This window comes from Callithrix jacchus, chromosome 7, assembly GCF_049354715.1.
Source record: "Callithrix jacchus isolate 240 chromosome 7, calJac240_pri, whole genome shotgun sequence".
NCBI classification, from domain to species: Eukaryota; Metazoa; Chordata; class Mammalia; order Primates; family Cebidae; genus Callithrix; species Callithrix jacchus.
Window position 1 is genome coordinate 50,637,509 of NC_133508.1, and position 23,422 is coordinate 50,660,930.

Genomic DNA, 23,422 nt, shown 5'->3' on the forward strand with positions numbered 1-23,422 from the left:
ATAAAAACGGAAACAAAACAAAAACTGGGCAAAGGACTTGAACAGACATTTCTCTAAAGTAGATATATAAATGGCCAATGAGCACATGACAAGGTGATCAGTACCATTAGCCATTAGAGAAAACTGAAATCACAATGAGATACCTCTTCACCCCAGTGAGGATGGTTATTATTTAGAAAATGAAAAATAACAAGTGTCGGTGAGAATGTAGGGAAATGGGAACCCTCGGGCACCGTGGGTGGGAATGAGAAATGATGCAGACGCTGTGGGAAACAGATCCTTTTATGGTTCATGAACATGATGATTGGGTGTTCACATACGTGTGTGAGACGTGCCACCCTCGAACCATGTCATGACGTCAGCACATAACCCATCTGACCTGAAAAGAAAAAAAAAAGAGAGAGAGAAGAAAACAGTTTTGTGGTGCCAATTTCATTCCTAGGAATCAACTTGAAGAACTGAAAGCAGGGATTCAAACATCTACTTGTACACCAATGTTCAAACCAGCATTATTTACAAAAGCCAAAAGGTGAAAACAAATCAAATGTCCATCCCCAGATGAATGGATAAACTGTGTTAAATACATACAACAGAAATACCATTCAGCCCTAAAGAGGAGTGCGGTTCTGATACATGCTGCAACATACATGAACCTTGACAACATCATCTCGGTGAAAGACAACTGACACAGAAGGACAAGGATTATATGATTCCACTTATATGAGATACCTAGACTAGGCAAATTCACAGAGATAAAGTAGCATAGAGATTACCGGGGGTTTAGGAGAAGGGGAGCATGGGGAGTTATAGCTTAATGGGTATAGAGTTTCTGTTTGGGATGCTGAAAGAGTTGGGGAAGGTGTGGAGCAATGGAAACACCCATACACTCATGGTGGAAATGTAAGTTGATACAACACTCTGGAAAATAATTGGCATTATATAGTACAGTTGGAGACACATAGGCACTCTCTGATGCAGCAATTTCACTCCAAAATATTGATCCTTAGAGCAGTGGGCTTCGAAGTGAGATCCACAGAGGCTTGGAGACCCCAAGTCCCTTCCAAGGGGCCTGTGAGGTCAAAACAATTTTCATAATAATACTGAGATGTTATTTGCCTTTTTCCACAGTGCTGACTTTTTTTTTTTGAGACAGAGTTTCACTCTTGTCATCCAGGTTGGAGTACAATGGCATGATCTTTGCTCACTGCAGCCTCTGCCTCCTGGGTTCAAGCGATTCTCCAGCCTCAGCCTCCCGAGTAGTGGTGCACCACCACTCCCAGCTAAGTTTTGTATTATGGGTAGAGACAGGGTTTCACCATTTTGGGCACCTGTTCTCGAACTCCTGATCTCAGGTGATCCACCTGCCTCGGCCTCCCAAAGTGCTGGGATTACAGGTGTGAGCCACCGCACCTGGCCCACAGTACTGACTTCGATGGTGCAAAAGCATTTGTGGGTAAAATTGCTGGCACCTATGCGCAAATTAAGGTAGTGCCATTAACTGTATTAGTATCATTTATTCTTCACTGCCACATACTCACAGTTTAAACAAAAAAAAAGCAAGTTTGCTTGTGAACCGAGTTAATTAGCCGGGCTTTTTTTTTTTTTTTTTTTTTTAATGAAATACCATACTTACTTGACAGACCATGATTACCTGCAGACAAACCATGATTATTTAAATTTGAAATGTTTTATTTTGTTGTTGTTGTTTGTCTGTTTTTGAGACAGAGTCTTGCTCTGTCACTCAGGCTGGAGCGCTGGAGTGCGATCTTGGCTCACTGCAACCTCTGCCTCCCAGATTCAAGCTATTCTCCTGCCTCAGCCTCCCGATGAAATGTTTTCTTGAAAATAAATGAAGTAAGTCTGTCACTTCAAGGAAAACAATTGAGCTTAGTTGTTGCCAATAACAAAATTGTGTTGCCAATAACAGAACTAGAGCTAGAACTTTGGAAAACTTGCGCCCGCCACTGTGAGCTGGACAGCTTCCTAACAGTTCAGCGCTTTTCTGACGATGTCAGTAAAGATGTTAGCAGATGGGATTTTTTTTTGAGACAGGGTCTCGCTGTGTTGCCCAAGCTAGGTACAGTGGTGCAATCACTGCTTACTGCAGCCTCCACCTTCTGGGCTCAGGCCATCCTCCTACCTCACCTTCCCTAGTAGCTGGGACTACAGGTGTGCATCACCACGCCTGGCTAATTTCTGTATTTGTTTGTAGAGATGTGGTTTTGTCAGGTTGCCCAGGCTGATCTTCAACTCCTGAGCTCAAGTGATTGGCTGGCCTCAGCCTCCCAAAGTGGTGGTATTATAAGGTGTGAGCCACCGTATCCAGCAGCAAGTGTATTTTTTAAAATATGGTGTAGTTTGGAAGATCTACACAGCCTAATAGAGGAGTATTCTCCAGATGACCACCAAAATATATTTTAAATTTCTATTTTAATTTCTTTTTTTTTTTTTGAGACAGGATCTTTCTCTGTCACCCAGACTAGAGTGCAGTGGCATGATCACACCTCCCTGTAGCTTCAAACTCCTGGGCTCAAGGGATCCTCCCATCTCAGCCTCCCTAGTAGCTGGGACTACAGGTGAGCACCACCACACCTGGCTATTTTTTGTGTATAGATATATTTTTAAGAAATGGGGGTTTTACCATGTTGCCCGGGCTTATCTTGCAGACCTAAAGCCAGTTTCAGCCAGCTTATAGAGGCTGTGCAGAAACTCTCTTTGTGTCCTACAGTTCACCTTTGACATAAAGAGCCAAATTCCACCTCATTTAATATTAAAACCTGGCCCACAGTTTGCAAGCTGGTGTCACCAAGAAAGCTCTCCTACTATTTACCCACCCTGGCGGTCTTTTGAGTGACAATCGTGTACAAAACAGTCATAGCAGCCAGGGCTACATGCAACATGGGTGAATCTTTAAAACGTTCACAATATTGGGGAAAAGAAGCCAGACTTGAATAAACAGATACTATAGGATTCCATTTACATGCAATCCACAAACATGCAAAGCTATTTCATGTTTACGAAATATTGTTACGTACATGTGTACGAAACATGTTATGTACATGTTTTTTACGTAACATGTATGAAAGATGTTACGTACATGTTTTTCCACTGTGCATGTGCTCAGTTCCACTCATAAATATGTATAGCTTCCCCCCAAACCTGCTGAATATATATAAATACAGGCCTTGTGAAGCATGAAACCCAACCTGTCCTTCTTCTCTTGGAAGAGAGAATAGCTCTGATCCATGCTGGAGACTATCCGTCTGTGCGGTTTGCAAACTTCCATCACCATTAAAGCTCTTCTTTTTACTATTTAGCCATGCTGGCGGTCTTTTCCATGGCCATGATGAATAAAACATAGTAAACATGACAACATGCAAAATGCGTGAATCTTAAAAACATTAACTTGCCTGGGGAGATCAGACTCAATACTATAGGATTGCACTTGTATGAAAGTCCAGAAATAGGCAAAACTGAACATTATGGTTTAGGAGCATACTTCGGCATTAAGCATATAGAGAAAAGCAAGGAAATGATTGCTATGAAAGTCAAGACAGTGGTTTCCTTTAGGGGAGGAAAGGGTTGTGAGTGGGAGGGACATGTGGAGTACTCTGGGCGCACTGGCAATGTTTTCTTTTCTTTTTTGAGACGGAGTTTCGCTCTTGTTACCCAGGCTGGAGTGCAATGGCGTGATCTTGGCTCACCTCAACCTCCGCCCCCTGGGTTCAGGTAATTCTCCTGCCTCAGCCTCCTGAGTAGCTGGGATTACAGGCATGTGCCACCGTGCCCAGCTAATTTTTTGTAATTTTTAGTAGAGACAGGGTTTCACCATGTTGACCAGGATGGTCTCGATCTGTTGACCTCGTGATCCACCTGCCTCGGCCTCCCAAAGTGCTGGGATTACAGGCTTGAGCCACCGCGCCTGGCCAATGTTTTCTTTCTTGACCAACTCAGTGGTTTTTGTGGGGTTTTGCTATTCCATAATTCAATTATCTGTACATTTATTTATTTTCATTTATTTTTTGAGACGGAGTCTTGTTCTGTTGCCCAGGCTGGAATGCAGTGGTCTGATCTAGGCTCACTGCAATCTCTGCCTTCTGGGTTCAAGCAATTCTCCTGCATCAGCCTCCCGAGTAGTTGGGATTACAGGTGCACACCACCATGCCCAGCTAATTTTATGTATTTTTAGTAGAGTTGGGGTTTCACCATATTGGCCAGGTTGGTCTCAAACTCCTGACCTCGTGATCCACCCTCCTTGGTCTCCCAAAGTGCTGGGATTACAGGTGTGAGCCACCGCAGTCAGCCTGCACATTTATTTGTAATGTACTTTTTGATGTTTGTGTTTCACGTGAGGATGGAATTGAATTATGCCGAACACATGGCTCCTCTGCACGTTAATTAGAAGGACATCGCCTCTTCCTAGCTCCAGCCCTGCCCCCACTGTGGTCTCTGCTAATAAAGGTTTATTCTAATCTGCGGGACGTCTTTCATGGCCTTTTCCTGCCACAGGCTTAGTTTCAAGAAGGAACACGTAGTTTCCTGGAGTTCCAATATTTTTGTTTAAAGGCCATTGGAAACTTGCTCTGAATTTCTCTACTGCAGTAAATCCAGCCTCTTCATTTTTAGCAAGCAATACTACAGCACACAGGGTTTTGGTTATTTAACTTAACTATCTGTTATAGGCATCTTCCTAAATCAGCCTTTAAAACACTTGCCAAGTATTTCATTATATGGATATAGTACAATTTATTGAACCAGCCCTCTGTTGATGGATATCTTGGTGCTTTTTGACTTTTTTTTTTTCCTAATGAATGAGCAAGACAAAGACCCTTATTTCATTGGACTGAGCTCTGTGGAGATGGTGCCCAGGTCTGGTTGCTAATGCATTGCAGCTGCAGCTAAGCACCTGACATAGAATGTGAAATGATTGCGGAATGAATGAATGAAGACTGACCGAATGAACTGTATTATACCAATGCAGACACAAAGATAGAATTCTTTATGCAAGCCCCTGAAAAGTAGCAGACAGGAAATGAAGGGATCCCAGTGGTTTAGGTCTGAACCAGAGTGGATTTAAATCTCTGTGTGGAATTTAAATCTCATCACAACCGCATGACGTTAGGCAGTGACTTAATCTCTTTGCTTCGGCGTACTCGTTAGTAAAATGGGTATAACAGTGGCATCTGTCTCAGAAGGCGGCTGTGAGGATTAAACAGGTGAATGAATGTACATAAATGTCTTTGCTTGGAGCAAGCAAATGAATTAACATTCGTTAAATAGTAGCAGAATCTAACTCATCCCAATTGTAAAAGTGTAGCAAAGATGATGCTGGTATTATAGTGATAACACAGAAACCAGGTTCTTCCGGAGGCTGCCTTTGTGGTGGTGGTTGGTTTGATTTATTTTTGCAAGCTCAATTTTGCTTCTGCAGAATCAGCTGTTCTGTTACAGAGATTATTTATACCCAGAGTCTGTCACCATGGAGATAGTCAACAGTAGAGAATCCAAGATAGATCACCTCTCTCTAGAGGCTGAAAGTGAACCCTTGGGGCCGTTGTATTTTCTGAGGTTAGCAGGGAGCCATCAGGAGGCCAGCTGGGAAGACAAAAAAAAGGCACCCCAAACTCAGCAACTTCATAACACCTTCCTCTCTCCCTAAAACCTTAAACTGTGTCAAGTCAAAGAAACCTGGGGCAAATCCTTATCATGTTTTTCACTGCAGTAAATCCACAACCAGTCTCTACTCCAAGCTGGCAGATCGAGACCAAGTATTCAACAAGAGTGCTCACTGGAAACTGGGTGGAAGAGAGGAGAAAGGTAAGGAAACGAGAGATGTTGGGCAGAGGGCTCAGAGGAAGGACTGATGGGGAGAGGCGGGAGTGAAGTCCATCACTGTTTTCAGATGGAGGGCAGCAGATGATTGCATCTTAAAAATGTGGCATTGGAGTCTTCGTGCTGTACAAAGGATAGTTATATTCAAGCAACCATCAAGTTCCCTACTCTATCTTTAGAATACTGTAGCAGGGTGTCAATATAGTTGTGCTTCTCAGCACTATTCTCAGTGAAGTGTTTCTAGGCATCTATATACGTGCTGTCCCTAATTCTTTTGTACCTTGATGTGAAGAACATTTGCTCTCCTTATCCTGGCCCTTCCCAGAATGTGGTACCTCCTCAGGCCAGCTTGGCATTCTCTGCACTGATGTCCAGGGATGTGCTTGCTGCTCTCTGGCACCTTTCCACAATCTTGCCCTACCAATGCATTTCAATTTTTACCTTCTTTCTTTTTTTTTTTGTTTTGAGACAGAGTCTCGCTCTGTTGCCCAGGCTGAAGTGCAGTGGGATAATCTTGGCTCACTGCAACCTATGTCTCCCGGGCTCAAGCAATTCTCCTGCCTCAGTCTCTCGAGTAACTATAGATGCACGCCACCACACCTGGCTAAATTTTTGTATTTATAGTAGAGATGGGGTTTCACCATGTGGCCAGGCTGGTTTCAAATTTCTGACCTCAAATGATTTGCCTGCCTTGGCCCCCCAAAGTGTTGGGATTATAGGTGTGAGCCACCATGCCCAGCCAATTTTTGCTTTCAAACAGAACAATTAGGCTCTTGGTTTTCCTCTGTGTTATAAAGGTCTTTGGAAAACACCTTGCCTGAGTTGGCAAAGTTTCAAGATGATGTACTTGAAATTGAATATCTTCATTCGTGTTTGGCAAGACTAAGCCATTTAAGTTTTTCAAAGGCATCTACACTTCTCCATGTCTTCTTGGAAAGTGAGCAAGGAAAAGAAGGTGAAATAGAATTGTCAGCTTTGGTATGGAGAAAAGAAGGAAAGTTTAAAGTCTGTTTTTATGGAGAATGTTAGTAATCACCACCTCTCTGGCCAGATACAACCTTTGTTCATCATCAGCAACAACTGTACTTGGCCTTGTTTGGGGAGCAGGTATGTGCAAGAAAAATTCCAAAAGCAAAAAGGACTGGTCAAAAATACCTTCAGGTGCCCATGGGTGATGCACTACTCAGGGACATTATGGGCTGGTCTCACACCTAAGAAGTGAGACTAAGCCACTGAGAAGCTCCAGGTTCTCATTCCCCATGGAAACATTAAAGAAAAAACGTGAAAACGTTATAGGAGCTCTGGAAAACAGTCAAAGATACACAGCAGCCAGCCAAATGCCCAATCAAGAAAAAGGCACATTCAGAATGATAGGAAATTCCATGATGTTTTTACTTACTCTTTTCCCACTACCTCCCCAGCACAGCACAGCATAGTCTGCATTTTAGGGCAAGTGGCAGCTCAGCTCCAAGCTCCCTCTTTCAAATCAGAGTGGGTGGAGCAACATTTGAAACTGTCTGGGGCTGCCTGAGGGATTGCTATTTCATCTGACTTGGAGCTCAGATGGGAGAAGGTGGCATGGTTCAGATCTCAGGCTGGGAAAAGCCATGGAAAGCAATGACAGGCACAGCTAGTGAAAGCTGCCAGGGGATTACAAACCTATAAATACCTGGGGCCAGAGACTATGGGTAGAGGAATACAATAGAACATCTGAAGTCCAAGAAGAAGCAGGGGTGAGACTTTTTCTTGGAAATTAAAACATTTAAAGGCAGCTGTGTATATGGGGGAATTTTAAAAAGCATACCCAGGTCCAGGCAAGATGTACACCAGGCTTGAGAATGCTTTAAGCCTTCATGTTGGGCTGACCCCAAGACTCAGAACATTACCTGCTGGTTAGAAAAGATCTTCCTTTGCAGAGACAGTCTACAGAGACTGGAAGAGTTGGCTGTTTTTCAAATGCCCAATTTTCAACAACAACAAAAAAAACCCCAGACATACAAAGAAATAGAAAAAAAAATGGCTCATCCAAAGGAAGAAAATCAATGGGAGAAGACTTTAAAACAGCTGACTTAAATATGGACAAGTAGCTAAAGGACACAAAGAACCAAAGTAAATAAGGAAAACAATACATGAACAAAATGAGACTATCAAAAAGGAGATTGAAATTTTAAAAAGGAGTCAAACAAGTTTTAAAGCTGAAAAATGCAATAACTAAATTGAAAAATTCAATAGAGGGATTTGACAGCAGATTTGAATAGGCAGGAGCAAGAATCAGCAAATTTAAAGGCAGTGAACAGAGCCTATAGGTCTTATGGGACACTATCAAGCATATTAATATATGCATTAAGGGGATTCCATAAGGAGAAGAGAGAAAAGGGCCAAGAGAGTATTTGAAAAAATAATGAATGAAATATTCCCAAATTTCAGTAAATACATAGATCTACATATCCAAGAAATTCAATGAACTCCAAGTAGGAAAAAATCTAAAGAGACCCTCATTGAAACACTTTATAATTAAAATATTGAAACCCAAAAACAAAGAGAGAATCTTGAGAGCACCATGAGAAAAGTAACTCATCAAGAACAATGGATCCTCAGCAAGATTATTAGGGAATTGGCCAGATGTGGTGGCTCATGCCTGAATCTCAGCACTTTAGGCAGATAAGGCAGGTGGATTGCTTGAGCCTGGAGTTCAAGATCAGCTGGGCAACATGGTAAAACCCCATCTCTACAAAAGATAAAAATTAGCTGGGCACATGGTATATTCCTGTAGTTCCAGCTACTCAGGAGACTTAGGTGGGAGGATCACCTGAGCCTGAGAGGTGGAGTTTGCAGTGAGCCAAAATCATGCCACTGCACTCCAGCCTGGGTGACAGAGTGAGAGTAAAGCCCTGTCTCAAAAAAAAAAAATAATAAATAATAAAAAAGATAATTAGGGAATTTTCTCAGCAGAAACCCTGGAGCCTGGAAGGCCATGGGATAATATATTTGAAGTGCTGATAAAAAAAATACTGTTATCTGATATTTCTGTATTCCACAAAACTGTCTTTTAAAAATGAGGGAAAAGTTAAGCCATTCCCAGATAAACAAAAGCTGAGGGTGTTTATTGACAGTAGACCTAACTTGCAAGGAAGGATTCTCAAAGACAATCCTTGAAGTTGAAATGAAAGGTCATTAGACAGTAACTTGAAGTCATACAAAAATATAAACTTCTCCAGGAAAGGTAAATATGTAGACAAGCATAAAAGCCAGAGTTATTATAATTTTGGAATATAACTCCACTCCTTATTTTTGACAGAATTTAGAAGACGAGTGCATAAAATTATAAATCTATGTAAATGAGTATGCATTATGTAAAGATGTAATTTGTGACTTCAATAACATAAAGCAGAGGGAGGCAGGGCTATAAAAAGAGTAGAGTTTTGGTATGCAATTTAAGTTGGTCACAATTTTTTTTTTAAAAGATGGGGTTTCACCACAATGGCCAGGCTGGTCTTGAACTCCTGACCTCAGGTGATCCACCCACCTCGGCCTCCCAAAGTGCTAGGATTGCAGGCATGAGCCACCGCACCCGGCCAAGTTGGTCACAATTTAAAATATGTTGTTATAACTGTAGAACATTGTATATTATCCCCATGGTAACCACAAAGAAAATGCCTATCAAATATTCACAAAAGAAATAATAAGGGAATCAAAATGTGCCCCTCAAAAATAAAACACAAAAGAAGACAGTAAGAGCAAATAAGGGAGAAAAATCTACAAGACATACAGAAAACAAATACTAAAATGGCAAAAGTAAGTCCTTCCCTATCAGTAATCACTTTTAAATGTAAATGAATTAAACTTCCCAATAAAAGGCAAACATTAGCAGAGAGTTTACAAAACAGGATCCAACCATATGCTGCCTGCAAGAGACTGACTATAGATGGAAGTACACGTGTAAGTTGAAAGTGAAAGGAAGCAGAGATATTTTGCGCAATTAGAGCCAGAAAGGAGTAGGTAGGGCTTGTATCAGACAAAGTAGGCTTTAAGTTAAAAACCATTGTGAGACAAAGAGAGACGTTATCTATTGATAAAAGGGCCAATTCACCAAGAAGGTATAATAATACACATGTATATACACCAAATATTAGAGCTCTGAAATGTATGAAGCAAAAATGGACAGAATTGAAGGGAGAAATAGATGACTCTACAATAATAGTAGGGTACTTCAATACCCCACTTTTAATACTGGATAAAAAAATACAGAAGATCAAGAAGAAAATTGAGGACTTGAACAACCCTATGGACCAACTGGATCTGACAGATACTCCTCCTACCAAGACATAATACATGTTTTTGTTGTTGGTGGTGTTTTGCTTTCTCTCAAGTGCATATGGAATATTCTCCAGGATACACCATATGTTACACTACAAAACAAGTTTTAGTAAATTATAAAGATTAAAATCATACAAAGTATCTTTTCTGATCACAAATGAAATGAACCTAAAAATCAATAGCAGAAGAAATACTGAAAAATCCACAAATACGTGGAAATTAAACAACACACTGTTAAAAAAAATCAGTAAAGAAAAAAAATCACACAAAAATTAGAAAATATCTTGAGACAAATGATAATGAAAATACAACATACCAAAACTTATGGGATGCAGGGAAAATGCTGTTAAGAGGGAAATTTACAGCTGTCAGCTCATTAAAAAAGAAGAAATACCTCAAATTAACAACCTAACTTTACCCTTTAAGGAAATAGAAAAAAAAAAGAACAAATAAGATGCAAAGCTAACAGAAGGAAGGAAATTGGAGAAGAGATAAGTAAAATAGGAAATAGAAAAACAACAGAAAAAAATCAACAAAACTGAGTTGGGGTCAGGCATGGTGGCTCACGCCTATAATCCTAGCACTTTGGGAGGCCGAGGCAGGTGGATCATCTGAGGTAAGGAGTTCAAGACCAGCCTGGCCGCATAGTGAAACTCAGTCTCTACTAAAAATACAAAAATTAGCCGGGCCTCATGGTGCATGCCTGTAATCCCAGCTATTCAGGTGGCTGAGGCAGGAGAATTGCTTGAACCTGGGAGGTGGAGGTTTCAGTGAGCCAAGATTATACCACTGCACTGCAGCCTAGGTAATAGAGTGAGACTCCATCTCAAAACAAACAAACAAGCAAACAGAATCCTAGTTGGTTTTTTGAAAAGATCAATAAAATGTACAAATCTTTATCTATATTGACTAAAGAAAAAAAAGAGAATAGATGCAAGTAACTAAAATTAGAAATGAAAAGTGTAAAAGAACTACCAACTTTTGGTCAGGTGTGGTGGCTCACGCCTGTAATCCAAGCACTTTGGAGGCCAAGGCGGGTGGATCACCTGAGGTCGGGAGTTCAAGACCAGCCTGACCCCGTCTTTAAAAAAATAAAAATAAATAAAGAACTACCAACTTTTTTTCAACATAAAAAGATAATAGGAGAGTACTGTGAACAATTTATGCCAAAAAATTGGATAATTTGTATAATTCTCCATGAAATGGAGAAATTCCAAGAAATATACAGTTTATCAATACTGAATTATAAATAGAAAGTCTGAATAGATCAATAGTGAAGAGATTGAATTAGTAATCAAAAATTTCCCCAAAGGAAAGCCAATGGCTTCAGTGGTGAATTCTAACAAATATTTTAGAAAGAATGAACATCAGTCCTTCTCAAATGCTTCCAAAATATCAGAGGGGGAAATACATTCTAACTCATTTTATGAAGCAGCATTGCACTGATACTAAAGACAAAGAAATTACAAGAAAAGAAGACTACAAACCAATATTCCTAACGAACATTGATGCAAAAATTCCCAAGTAAATAATAGAAAACCCAATTCAATATTATATTAAAAGGGTTATGTACACCATGACCAAGTGAGATTTATTCCTGGAATGCATGAATGGTTAAGGGCTGGGCATAGTGGCTCATGTTTGTAGTCCCAGCACTTTGGGAGGCCAAGGCAGTCAGATCACTTGAGGTCATGAGTTCGAGACCAGCCTGGCTCACATAATGAAACCTCATCGCTACAAAAAATACAAACATTAGCTGGGCATGGTGGCATGTACCTGTAGTTCCAGCTAATCAAGAGACTGAGACATGAACATGGCTTGAACCTGGGAGGTGGAGGTTGCAGTGAGCTGAGATCTTACCACTGCACTTCAGCCTGGCTGATTGTCTCTAAATAAAAATAAAGTTCAATATATAAAAAGTAACCAATATTCTAGAATGAAGAAAAAAAACTACATAATCATCACAATGTAGAAAAAGCATTTGACAAAATTAAACTTCTTTTGATAAAAAAAGCATTCGACAAACTAGACATAGAAGGAAACTGCCTCAACATAATGACAAAAACCCACAGCTGACATAATACTTGATGGTGAAAGATTGAAAGCTTTTCCTTTAAGATGAGGAAAAAGACAAAGATGCCAGCTTTTGCCACTTTTATTCAACATAGTACTGGAAGGTCTACCAGAACAATTAGGAAAGAAAAGCTTCCAAATTAGAAAGGAAAAAGTAAAATTATCTCTTCTTTTTGCAGATGGCATGACTTCATATATAGGAAACCCTAAAGATCAAACACAATGCACACACACACAAACTGTTAGAACTAATAAATGAGTTTAGACAAAACTTGGTTGTGTTTGTAAACATTAACAATGAGCTCTGAAAAGGAAATTAAGAAAACAATTCCATTTACAGTAACATCAAAAAATAAAGTATTTAAGAGTAGGTTTACTGGGCGCGGTGGCTCATGCCTGTAATCCCAGCACTTTGGGAGGCCAAGGCGGGCAGATCATGAGGTCAAGAGATCAAGACCATCCTGGCCAACATGATGAAACCCCGTCTCTACTAAAAATACAAAAAATTAGCTGGGCATAGTGGTGCGTGCCTGTAATCCCAGCTACTTGGGAGGCTGAGGCAGGAGAATTGCCTGAACCCAGGAGGCGGAGGTTGCGGTGAGCCGAGATTGCGCCGAGCCGAGATTGCGCCATTGCACTCCAGCCTGGGTAACGAGCAAAACTCCGTCTCAAAAAAAAAAAAAAAAGCAACTATTCACAGTGGCCAAAAGTGCATGTAACCTGAATGCCCACTGATGGATGAATGGATAAACAAAATGTGGTATGAGTTATACAATGGAAGAGAATCAACCCTAAAAGGAAAACTCTGACGCATGCTATCAAATGGATGAATTTTGAAGACATTATACTAAGTGAGATAAGACAGACACAAAAGGACAAATACTGTCTGATTCTACTTACACAGAGCGCCTGTTACAGGCAAGATCATAGAAACAGAAAGTAGAATGATGATTGCCAGCAGCTACAGGGAAAGGAGTTTGGAGAGTTAGTGTCTAGTGGTCACAGAGTTTGAGTTTTGCAAGGTGAGCAGACTTCTAGAAGGATGGTGGTGATGACTGCAGAACAGTGTGAGCACCACTGAACTGTAGAGTTGAAAATGGCTAAAATGGTATATTTTACGTTGAATACATTTTACCATATTAAACTTTAAGAAAACAGTGGCTCACACCTGTAATCCCAGCACTTTGGGAAGCCGAGGCAGGCAGATCATGAGGTCAAGAGATTGAGACCATCCTGCCCAACATGGTGAAACTCCGTCTCTACTAAAAGTACAAAAATTAGCTGAGCATGGTGGCGTGTGGCTGTAATCCCAGCTACTCAGGAGGCGGAGGCAGGAGAGTTGCCTGAACCCAGGAGGCGGAGGTTGCGGTGAGCCGAGATCGCGCCATTGCACTCCAGCCTGGGTAACAAGAGCAAAACTCAATCTAAAAAAAAAAAAAAAAAAAAGAAAGTGAGAGGGTTGGAAAGAGTGAGGAACAAAGAAGAAAAAGAAATGGAGGAGGCCAAGGAGGGACAAGAGCATGGAGAGAGATGAGAAAGGACGCAGGTGGGGACCACGAGCAGGTGGCGCCGGGGGGGGGGGGGGGGGGGGGGGCCAATGACAGCTCTTCCCCGGGGTGCCAGATGGAAGGCTCCAGTCCCGGGCCAGCTCTTTTCAGGTGTTGAGCGGGACGTCCTGGGGTTGGTATTCACCATTTCAATACCCATCTTCTGATGGCCCAGGAGGTAAGTGGAACCAGCAGAAGTTTGAGAAGTGACATCTCAGAGGTTTGCCTGAATATTTGGTCTTTTCCAGTTCACCAGAGACACTGACAAGACACCCCAATCCATTCACAAAAAAGAATACGTCCCCTTCCCAGACCACAGACCGGACCAGATCTCCAGGTGGTACGGGAAAAGGAAAGTTGAGGTAAGAGGGAGTGGCATCTGGGACACTCAGGCCTGGACCCCACCCAAAGCTCAGGGGACACCAGCCAGCGTCTTACAGGTTCAGTACCCTCTGGGGAAAACAGGAGCAGTCTCATTAATACCCTCCTAGCCCAGGGGCTGCAGATAGCACTAACCCAAATTACCTGTGTGGGCGGATGATCTGTTTAATCTCAAACCGTAGCCTTCCCTCCAACCTGCATCCCAGCACCTGGATCACTCTTCCAACAGAATATAAGCAAAGAATGGGAGAAACAGCAACAAAACTAAATGGTGAATATAGTCAGGAATCTCATAAGGCACTGCAAAAGCAGCTAGCAATGAAATATTTGGACAAACAGAGTCTTGTATTATCTGTGCTCCAGCTTCCTGTTCTTTCGTATGAAATGTCAAGCACTGTTCACACACTCCGTTTATTGACTGGGCACTTGTCTGTGGGCATCATGGTGTTACAGGTGTTGGAAGCAGAGAGCAGGGCACTGCAACCTCAGAACATGCTCCCCACACCCAGGGAGGGGCGTTTGAGACTATTATTATTTTTATCAGTCCCACTAGTGAGCATATAGGAGACAGTTATTAACTTGGTGTGCCAGAGGCTCAGAGATCCTGGCCCTTCCTGGAACAGCAGGGAAAGCCTCCTCCTACATCATCCCCTGTGGGTAGCTCCCAGCAGGTACGCCCTGGGGAGAACAGCTTGTAGGTGCTCACCCACTGGGTGCACAGCTGTGCTCTGTCCCCACCACACTCTGGAAGTCCCCTTGAGTTGTTTATTTTTGCCAGCCTGTTGCTGTCATAAGTGATTTCTTCCTCCCCACTCCCATCCCACCTGACCCTACTACACCGGCTTAACCTCAGGGTGGCAGCAGAGAGGCACAGAATAAGGTAGGGGACAACTTTCGGAAGGTGCGGCATTTTAGTGCTTGGAAAGAGATCACTCAGATCAAAGGCAGTTGTCTCTGGGTCTGTCACCTTCCCACACTCGAATGAGGAAAAACCCCAGGCACACAATAGAGACGGCAGGACCACACCCCAAACCAAGAGAAACTGTAAGAAAGCCAGGTGCCTGTAATCCTAGCACTTTGGGAGGCTGAGGTGGGTGGATCACCTGAGGGCAAGAGTTTAAGACCAGCCTGGCCATCATGGTGAAACCCCATCTTTAAAAAAAAAAAGAAAGAAAAGAAAAGAAACTGCAAGAAAATTCCTGCTGGCCTCTCTTTCTCTCGGGCCACAATGCTACTTCGGCACTTCCCTCTGTTGATGGGAAACCCTCCAAGTCACTCCGGCATTGGAAATACACTATGGGGTACCTGGTGATGTGGGTCTTGGGAATCCTGCTTAATGTCTGTGCCCACCCCCCTTGTCCCCTTCTGGCATTGTGATCTGACTTATTTATGGAACCACCACTTGAAATATTGGGTGCATCCGGCATTTCCAGGCCACAGCAGACACAGGCCTCCCTGTCTGCTCCAAACAAGAGGACAAGCGTGGAAATCAACATTACCCGCCCTTGTAAATCAGTGCAGTTCCCCAGGATTCCCTTCCGGGCCCAAGAGGATTTTCTTAGGAAAAGCACTGCTTCAGGCAAACATCCCAGAGTAAGGAGAACATGGCTTTCTTTTCCCTGTAAATTACTCCTCACCAAAGAAATCACTCACCTGGTTTCCAGCTGAGTGAGCCATAAATCCTGTGCAAGAGAAGGCAATTTATGGGGTGTTCTCGGATTCTTCCCACAGTAACAGACAGAAATATAAGGCACACACGTCAGACTGGCACTCACCATCTTTTCCTTGCCCCTAGGAACAGGCTTGGATGCATAAGACTTCAGACAAATCAGGGTGCAGTTTCAGACCACAAGTGAGGTAGTGCTGACTCTTCTCATTTAGCAGGATGTCCTAGCTTTCATTTTTTTTTTTACTTTAAGTTCTGGGGTACACCAGCAGATCACGCAGGTTTGTTACATAGGTGTACATATGCCGTGGTGGTTTGCTGCATCCATCCCCTCGTCAACTACATTAGATATTTCTCCTAATGCTATCCCTCCTCTATCCCTCCACTCCCTGCTATCCCTCCTCTAGCCCCCAACCCCCTGACAGGCTCCGGTGTGTGATGTTCCCCTCCCTGTGTCCATGTGTTCTCATTGTTCAACACCCACTTATGAGTGAGAACATGTGGTGTTTGGTTTTCCCTTCTTGTGGCGTTAATTTTAATGTGTCACCGTAGCTCATTCTAGGAATGAATTGGCGTGGCATGGGACCGGTCATATAGAGAACTGACTGCAGCTGGCTGGGATGTGTTTGAAAGTGGGCTGCCCCAGCGTAGGATCAACAAGTGTGTCCCCCACGGGTGGCCCTGAAGACCCTTTGCCAGCCCACGGATGCCCACTCTCTCCATCAGCACCACAGACCCCTACTGTGGCAGCTGTCTCCACCGAGGCCAGGCAGATGCCTTGCTCCTATCAGTGACGAGTCCACCGTGTCTGTCCTTCCAGGGGCTCCCTTACAAACACCTGATCACCCACCACCAGGAGCCCCCGCATCGCTACCTGATCAGCACCTATGACGACCATTACAACCGGCATGGTTACAACCCGGGGCTGCCTCCACTCCGCACCTGGAACGGACAGAAGCTACTGTGGCTGCCAGAGAAGTCTGACTATCCCCTTCTTGGTACTTTTATAATTCAGGGTTTTCCTCTGTGTTGGTCTGTAAAGGTGCCTGGAGCAACACAGCTGTACCAGCTTCATGCAGAAGGAAGCACAGGGGGGCCCAAGCTCTAGGAGAGTAGCGGAATGACGTAGTAGGGGCTCAGTCCTATTGTCCCCTCAGGGCTGCCACCTGTCCTCTCCCTTGACACGGGGCAATCTTGGCTGTGTAATGAAGCCATCACCTGTGCCTCATGGTGGTGTGCTTAGAGCACAGGTGGCAGGGAGGGACATCCATGCATCCTCCCTCTCAGTTCTATTTATTACATGAATAATGATAGTCATTCCCAGGGAGTGCCCCCTGCTGCAGTGGTGACAAACGCTGAGGAATTTCTGGGAGTTGACCTTCCAGTGGGGAAACAGATAAGACACCATTGAAAAGTAAGAACACTTAAGATCGCATAGACAATGACGGACAGGAATGTGCCCTAGTAAAAGAAACAGGGAATGGATAGACGGTGAGGTGGTGTGTTTGTAAACCTCCTTTGGTTCACAAATGCCTCCTTGGAAAAGGGAGGGATGGTCTTTGTTGAGGAGATAGTTAAGCTGGGAAGGAGGGAGCCATACAGGGATTGGGAGGAAGGGCATTCCAGAGGAAGAAACAGTAGGTGAAAAAGTTCCAAGGCAGGAATGGCGGAGGACCCTGTAGGGCCTTATAGGGCACAGTGAAGGGAATGGAATGTGCCCTACCCACAATCCCACGACTTGGAGTGGATTTTTTTAGGAGAGTGCCTTGATCTGACTTACAGTTCAAGTCACGTCTACCCTAATGAGGACACAGAGCAGTGCCATCTCTTTGTGATCCTACCTTTTGATGCAAAGGGACATAGGTTGAAGAATGAGCTGCTGGTCACTGCATTACTTTTGTGTGGGATTCTCCTCAACTTCACTCTCAATGCACAAACGCACACAGCTTCTTTCCTGACGGGGTGGGACAATTACTCAGGATTGGCGAGGCCACGCACAACCACACCATGGGGCTGACTTCTCTAAGGCGCCTGTGGCAGAACCTGGACTCCCCTGAGCACTTGGGAGCAGACCCACCTCGAGACTGCCAGAGCCTGCCTGAACCAATGCTCTCTGCAAGGCCCTTTCCCTATATGGGGCTCTGCCAGCCTCAGTCCCTGATAGAAGAGCCTGGGAAACCTCCAGGTCCCTGCTGCCCAGTCTCATGGCCACTTAGGGTAAGACTCCTTCTCTAAGACCCGTTCAGCTGGACCCTGGTTTCTCTTGCAGCTCCCCCTACAAACTATGGACTCTTTGAGCAGCTCAAGCAGAGATGGCTCGCACCCAAGGCTGGCCTGAAGCAGAGCACTTATACCTCATCCTACCCCAGACCACCACTGTGCGCTATGTCCTCGAGGGAGCACGCGATCCCAGTCCCTCCCCGTCGCCTACATCCTGTCCCACACTTCTGAGAGCTGCCACCCCAGTGGAGAACCAACTGGAGACTCACTGGACTTGCCAGACAGCATTCACTGCCGATAAACTCAGAGTACAAGATCCAGCCCATCAGAGAGGCCCTCGGAGTCACGGTCTGCATTTGGCGGAACCTGTCCCCTCCTCAAAATCCACAGGCTTCTTTCTTTTCCATCCCACAATTAAAGCTCTTTGACGCTATTGCAGGGCTATGTACATGCACAAGACAGATTCAGATTATCAGAGAAAACTGGAGGGGTCCTTAAGTTCCACCCTGTTGTTTCACAGGAGGGGAAACTGAGGCCCAGAGAGGTAATGTGACTCCCTGAAGAGTCTAGTCCCATGATGATGGGATGAAACCCATCATGAAAACTCCACAGAATGGCTGAATGAGGTTCCCAGGCGGGCAGTGCTGCAGAGCTGGCGATGGGGAAGGACCCCAGCTTGTCTGTCATTGCCAGGTCAGGGGAAGGCGTGTTGTGGCCCCGTGGGGCTCAGAAGTAGGGAAAGACATGTGGCATTTCCTCTGTCTCTGAGCTCTCAAATCTTTATGAGCCTGGGTAGAGGGGAGAAGCTCTGGTGAGTGATTTGGGAGTAAGGGTGGATCTCCTAGCAGAACTCAGGCATGGTCTTCGCCCAGGATAAGGGTCCCCAAGTGTGGATGCTCAGTGCTTGCACAAAACCGCCTCTTCAAAGAAATGCCAGCAGACACCTTTGGGCCTCTGCGTGCTTGGATAATAAGCATAGATGTGTTTTGCCAGTGATTTTTATACCACAGACCAATAATATGACTCCCAGTTTGGGAGCCTGAGTCTTTGCCATTGTTTTCACAGGACAGCTGCCGGCCTCAGGCCACCTACCTTATTGTCATTTTGGTACCTACAGAGTTCCTTCCTTAGTCATCCAAGTGTCCATGTAAGGACATTGTCTTCCATCTTGACTGAACGTCAGAGCCTGGCACAGGCTAGGTTCTCTGTAAATGTTTACTGGATAAGTGAATGACAGGAATTGAATGAATGAGTTGAATGAATGAATGACAGGAGGAGGAGCCAGGGGATGCAGAAGGGTTGCTCCAGGAGACAGCTGCGATGTGGAGACAGCTGCCGGGTAGAGTGGAGCTGACTGTCTGCACACCTCCAACATCCATCCATTCTTTTGAGCATCACTGAGCCATGACTGGGCCAGGCCCTGACCTCACAGAGCCTCAGTCCAGCAGTCAGGGAGGAGCACAAGGTAAATGCCTGCAGGACAGAGGACGCTGCAGCTGGAGGCCCTGGGGGAATAGTGAGGATGCAGCTGGAGGCCCTGGGGGAATAGTGAGGGTGCAGCTGGAGGCCCTGGGGGAATAGTGAGGGTGCAGCTGAAGGCCCTGAGGGAATAGTGAGGGATCTCGGGGAGATCCAGGATGTGCTAAGCAGGGCTGTCCAGTCTTTGGTTTCCCTGGCCTACATTGGGAGAACTGTCTTGGGCCACACATTAAAAAAAACACACACACACTGGCCGGGCACATGGCTCACGCCTGTAATCCCAGCACTTTGGGAGGCTGATATGGGCAGATCACCGGAGGTCAGGAATTTATGGCTAGCCTGGCCAACACAGTGAAACCCCGTCTCTACTAAAAATACAAAAATTAGCTGGGCATGGTGGTACGCGCCTGTAATAGCAGCTACTTGGGAGGCGGAGGCAGGAGAATCACTCGAACTCGGGAGGCAGAGGTTGCAGTGAACAGAGGTCGTGCCACTGCACTCCAGCCTGGATGACAAAGCGAGACTCCGTCCCAAAAACAACAACAAACTAACACAACAGCTGATGAGCTAAAAAAAAAAAAAAAAAATTGCAAAAAAAAAATACCATAATGTTTTAAGTTTACAAATTTATGTTGGGCCACATTCAGCCTGCAGGCAGAGGGTTGGACAAGCTTACATGAAAGTAAAGGATGTTATGAGAGTAATGGGCAGGGGTTGATGGGTGATGAATGAAGAGTTGACCTATTTAGGTAGGGCCAGCGAGAATCAGGTAGGTCAAGGCCAGAAAGCTGAGGGAGATTGCCCCGCTGAAGGGACAGGTGGGGAGGGAAGAGAAGGCGGCTTGGGCCATGGGAGCAGCGTGTGTGAGGCAGAGGTTGTGGTGAGTGGAGATTGTGCCATTGCACTCCAGCCTGGGCCACAAGAGTGAAACTGTCAAAAGGAAGGAAGGAGGGGAGAGAGGGAGGGAGGGAGAAAAAGAGGAAGAAAAGAAAGGAAAGGAAAGGAAGAAAGAAGAAGGAGAGAAAAAAAGAAGAAAGGAAGGAAGGAAGAAAGAGAGAAATAAAAAGAAAGAAAGAAAAGAAAGAGCCAAAAGAAGGAAGGAGGGAGGGAGGGAGGGAGGGAGGAAGAAGGAAGGAAGGAAGGAAGGAAGGAAGGAAGGAAGGAAGGAAGGAAGGAAGGAAGGAAGGAAGGAAGGAAGGAAGGAAGGAGCGAGCCAAGCGAGCTGGGCCCACCCCCTGAGCTTCTGAATCAGCAGGTCTTGGGTGGGGCTGAGAAGTTACATTTCTAATGAGTTCCCAGGGGAAGCTGGTGCTGCTGGCCCGGGTACTGAACTTTAGCAACCACACCACTAGGCTGAGCTAGTCTAAATCTTGTTTTTAATTAATTTATTTTTACTGATACTTAATAGCTGTACATACTTTTGAGATGCATGTGACAATTTGATACATTTATATAATCAAATCAGAGTAATTGGGATGTCCAACACCTTAAATATTTTTCTTTACACTAGGAACATCCTAATGATTCTCCTAGCTATTTTGAAATGTACACTTTATATTAAATATAGTATCCCTACTGATCTATCACACACCAGTTCTTATTTCTTCTAAGTGTATATTTGTACCCATCAACCAACCTCTATTCACCCACCCCCAGCACCCAGCTGTTTCCCGCCTCTGGTAGCCACCACTTTATTCTCCATCTTTATAATATCCACTTTTTAAGCTCCCACGACTAAGTGAGAACGTGCGTTGTCTTTCTGTGCTTGGATTATTTTACATAATGATGTTATTTTACATAATGATTATTTGAACATAATGACCTCCACTTCCATCCATATTGCTGAAAAATGACAAAATTTTAATGGCTGAATATTTCATTGTATATCTATATATACCACATTTTCTTTATCCATTAATCCATTCATGGACACATAAGTTGATTTCATGTTTTGGGTATTATAAATAGTATTGCAATAAACATGGTAGTGCAGACATCTCTTTGAGATACTGATTTTCTTTCTTTTGAATATGTTCCCAGTAGTGGGATTGCTGGATCATATGGTAGTTTTAGTTTTTTGGAGAACCTCCATGTAGTTTCCGTAGAGGCTGCACTCATTAATTTACATTCCCATCAACAGTGTACGAGAGCTCTCCTTTCTCTATGTACTCACCAGCATCTGTTATTTCTTGTCATTTTGATAAAAGCCATTCTAACTGGGATAAGATGATATGTCACTGTGGTTTCGATTTGCCTTTCTCTGATGATTAGTGATACTGAGCATTTTTTCATATATCTGTTGGCCAGTTGTACACCATCTTTTGAGAAATGTCTATTCAGAACTTTTGCCCATTTAAAAATTGGATCAATTTTTTAATGATCCAATTAAAATCATTAAATCATTTGATTTTTTCCTATTGACTTGTTTAAGCTCCTTGTTTAAGGGATGGACTTTCATTCTGCACATGGGTATCCAGATATTCCTGGATATTCTAATTATTAATCCCTTGTCAGATGGACAGCTTGTAAAAATGTTCTTCCATTCCGTGGGTTATTTCTTCACTCTGATTGTTTCGCTTGCTGTGCAAAAGAAGCTTTTTAGCTTGACGTAATCCCATTTGTCTATTTTTGCTTTGGTTTCCTGTGTTTTAAGGCCTTACACAAAATACTTTTACCCCAACCAATGTTCTGGAGCATTTTTTTCAAGTTTTCCTCCTGGTTTCATAATTTCAGGTCTTAGTCTTATACAAACTCTCTTTGCCCCAACTAATGTTCTGGAGCATTTTTTTGAGTTTTACTTCTGGTTTCATAATTTCAGGGCTTATATTTAAGACTCTAAACCACTTTGACTTGATTTTTAAATATGGTGAAAGACAGGGATAGACTTTTATTTGCACATGGGTATCCAGATTTTCCAGCACCGTTGATGAATGAGACTGTCATTTCCCAGTTGTATATGGGCTTACTGCCTTTGTCAAAAATGAGTTGGCTATAAATGTGTGAACTTATATCAATCTGCCATTCTTTTCCATTGGTGTATGTGTCTATTTTTATGCCAGTACCATGCTGATTGGGTTACCATAGGTTTGTAGTATATTTTGAAGTCAAGTAGTATGATGCTTCTAGCTGTGTCTTTTTTTTGCTCAGGATGACTCTGGCTATTCAGGGTCTGCTGAGGTTCCATATAAAAATTTTAGAATTAGTTTTGCTATTTCTGTGAAGCATGTCATTGGTATTTTGATAGGGATTGCATTGAATTTGTAAATTGCTTTGGGTAGCATTTTCATTTTAACAATATTAATTCTTCTGATCCATGAGCATAAACTATCCTTCCATTTTTTTTCTTGTATCCTCTTCAATTTCTTTCACCAGTGTTTTATATTTTTCCTTGTATTAATCTTTCACATCTGTGGTTAAATGAATTCCTAGGTATTTTGTATTCTTTGTAACTATCAAAAGTGGAAGTGATTTCTTAATTTCTTTAACAATCTTTAAGATTGTTTGCTGTTGGCATATATAAACATTGACTTTTAATCCTACAATTTTGCTGAAACAGACTTCATTAAAGTCTTTAGGATTTTCTAAATATAAGATCATGTCATCCGTGTACAAGGTTAATTTGACTTCTTCCTTTCCAAATTGGATACCCTTTATTTCTTTCTCTTGCCTTACTGCTCTGGCCAGGACTTCCACTATCATGTTGAAAAACAGTGGTGAAAGTGGGCATCCCAGTCTTGTTCCAGATTTCAGAAGAAAGGCTTTCTTTTTTTCATTATTATACTTTAAGTTCTGGGGCACATGTGCAGATCATGCAAGTTTGTTACATAGGTATACAGGTGCCATGGTGGTTTGCTTCATCCATCACCCCGTCAACTACATTAGGTATTTCTCCTAATGCTATTCCTCC

At 43.3% G+C, this 23,422-nt stretch overlaps 1 protein-coding gene and 1 non-coding gene across 2 annotated transcripts; both read left to right on the forward strand.

The window, feature by feature from the left end:
- The first annotated feature begins 276 nt into the window (after positions 1–276).
- Positions 277–380, forward strand: LOC118143513 (small nucleolar RNA U13). Its single transcript, XR_004727715.1, has one exon. It is a non-coding gene; the product is annotated as a small nucleolar RNA U13 (small nucleolar RNA).
- A 5,107-nt stretch (positions 381–5,487) lies between these two features.
- On the forward strand, positions 5,488–20,465 carry CFAP107 (cilia and flagella associated protein 107). The gene is made up of 4 exons (XM_002750299.6): positions 5,488–5,817; positions 14,018–14,131; positions 16,637–16,814; positions 18,086–20,465. The coding sequence occupies exons 1-4, from the start codon at positions 5,707–5,709 to the stop codon at positions 18,265–18,267; spliced, it is 585 nt and encodes a 194-aa protein (XP_002750345.1). The 5' UTR covers positions 5,488–5,706; the 3' UTR covers positions 18,268–20,465.
- Positions 20,466–23,422: the final 2,957 nt, after the last annotated feature.

Coding starts and splice junctions, on each gene's coding strand:
- CFAP107 (XM_002750299.6), top strand. CDS start 5,707: ATGTTTTTCACTGCAGTAAATCCACAACCAGTCTCTACTCCAAGCTGG. Junction 14,132..16,636: donor ACGGGAAAAGGAAAGTTGAG/GTAAGAGGGAGT, acceptor CTGTCCTTCCAG/GGGCTCCCTTACAAACACCT. Junction 16,815..18,085: donor GTCTGACTATCCCCTTCTTG/GTACTTTTATAA, acceptor TTTCTCTTGCAG/CTCCCCCTACAAACTATGGA.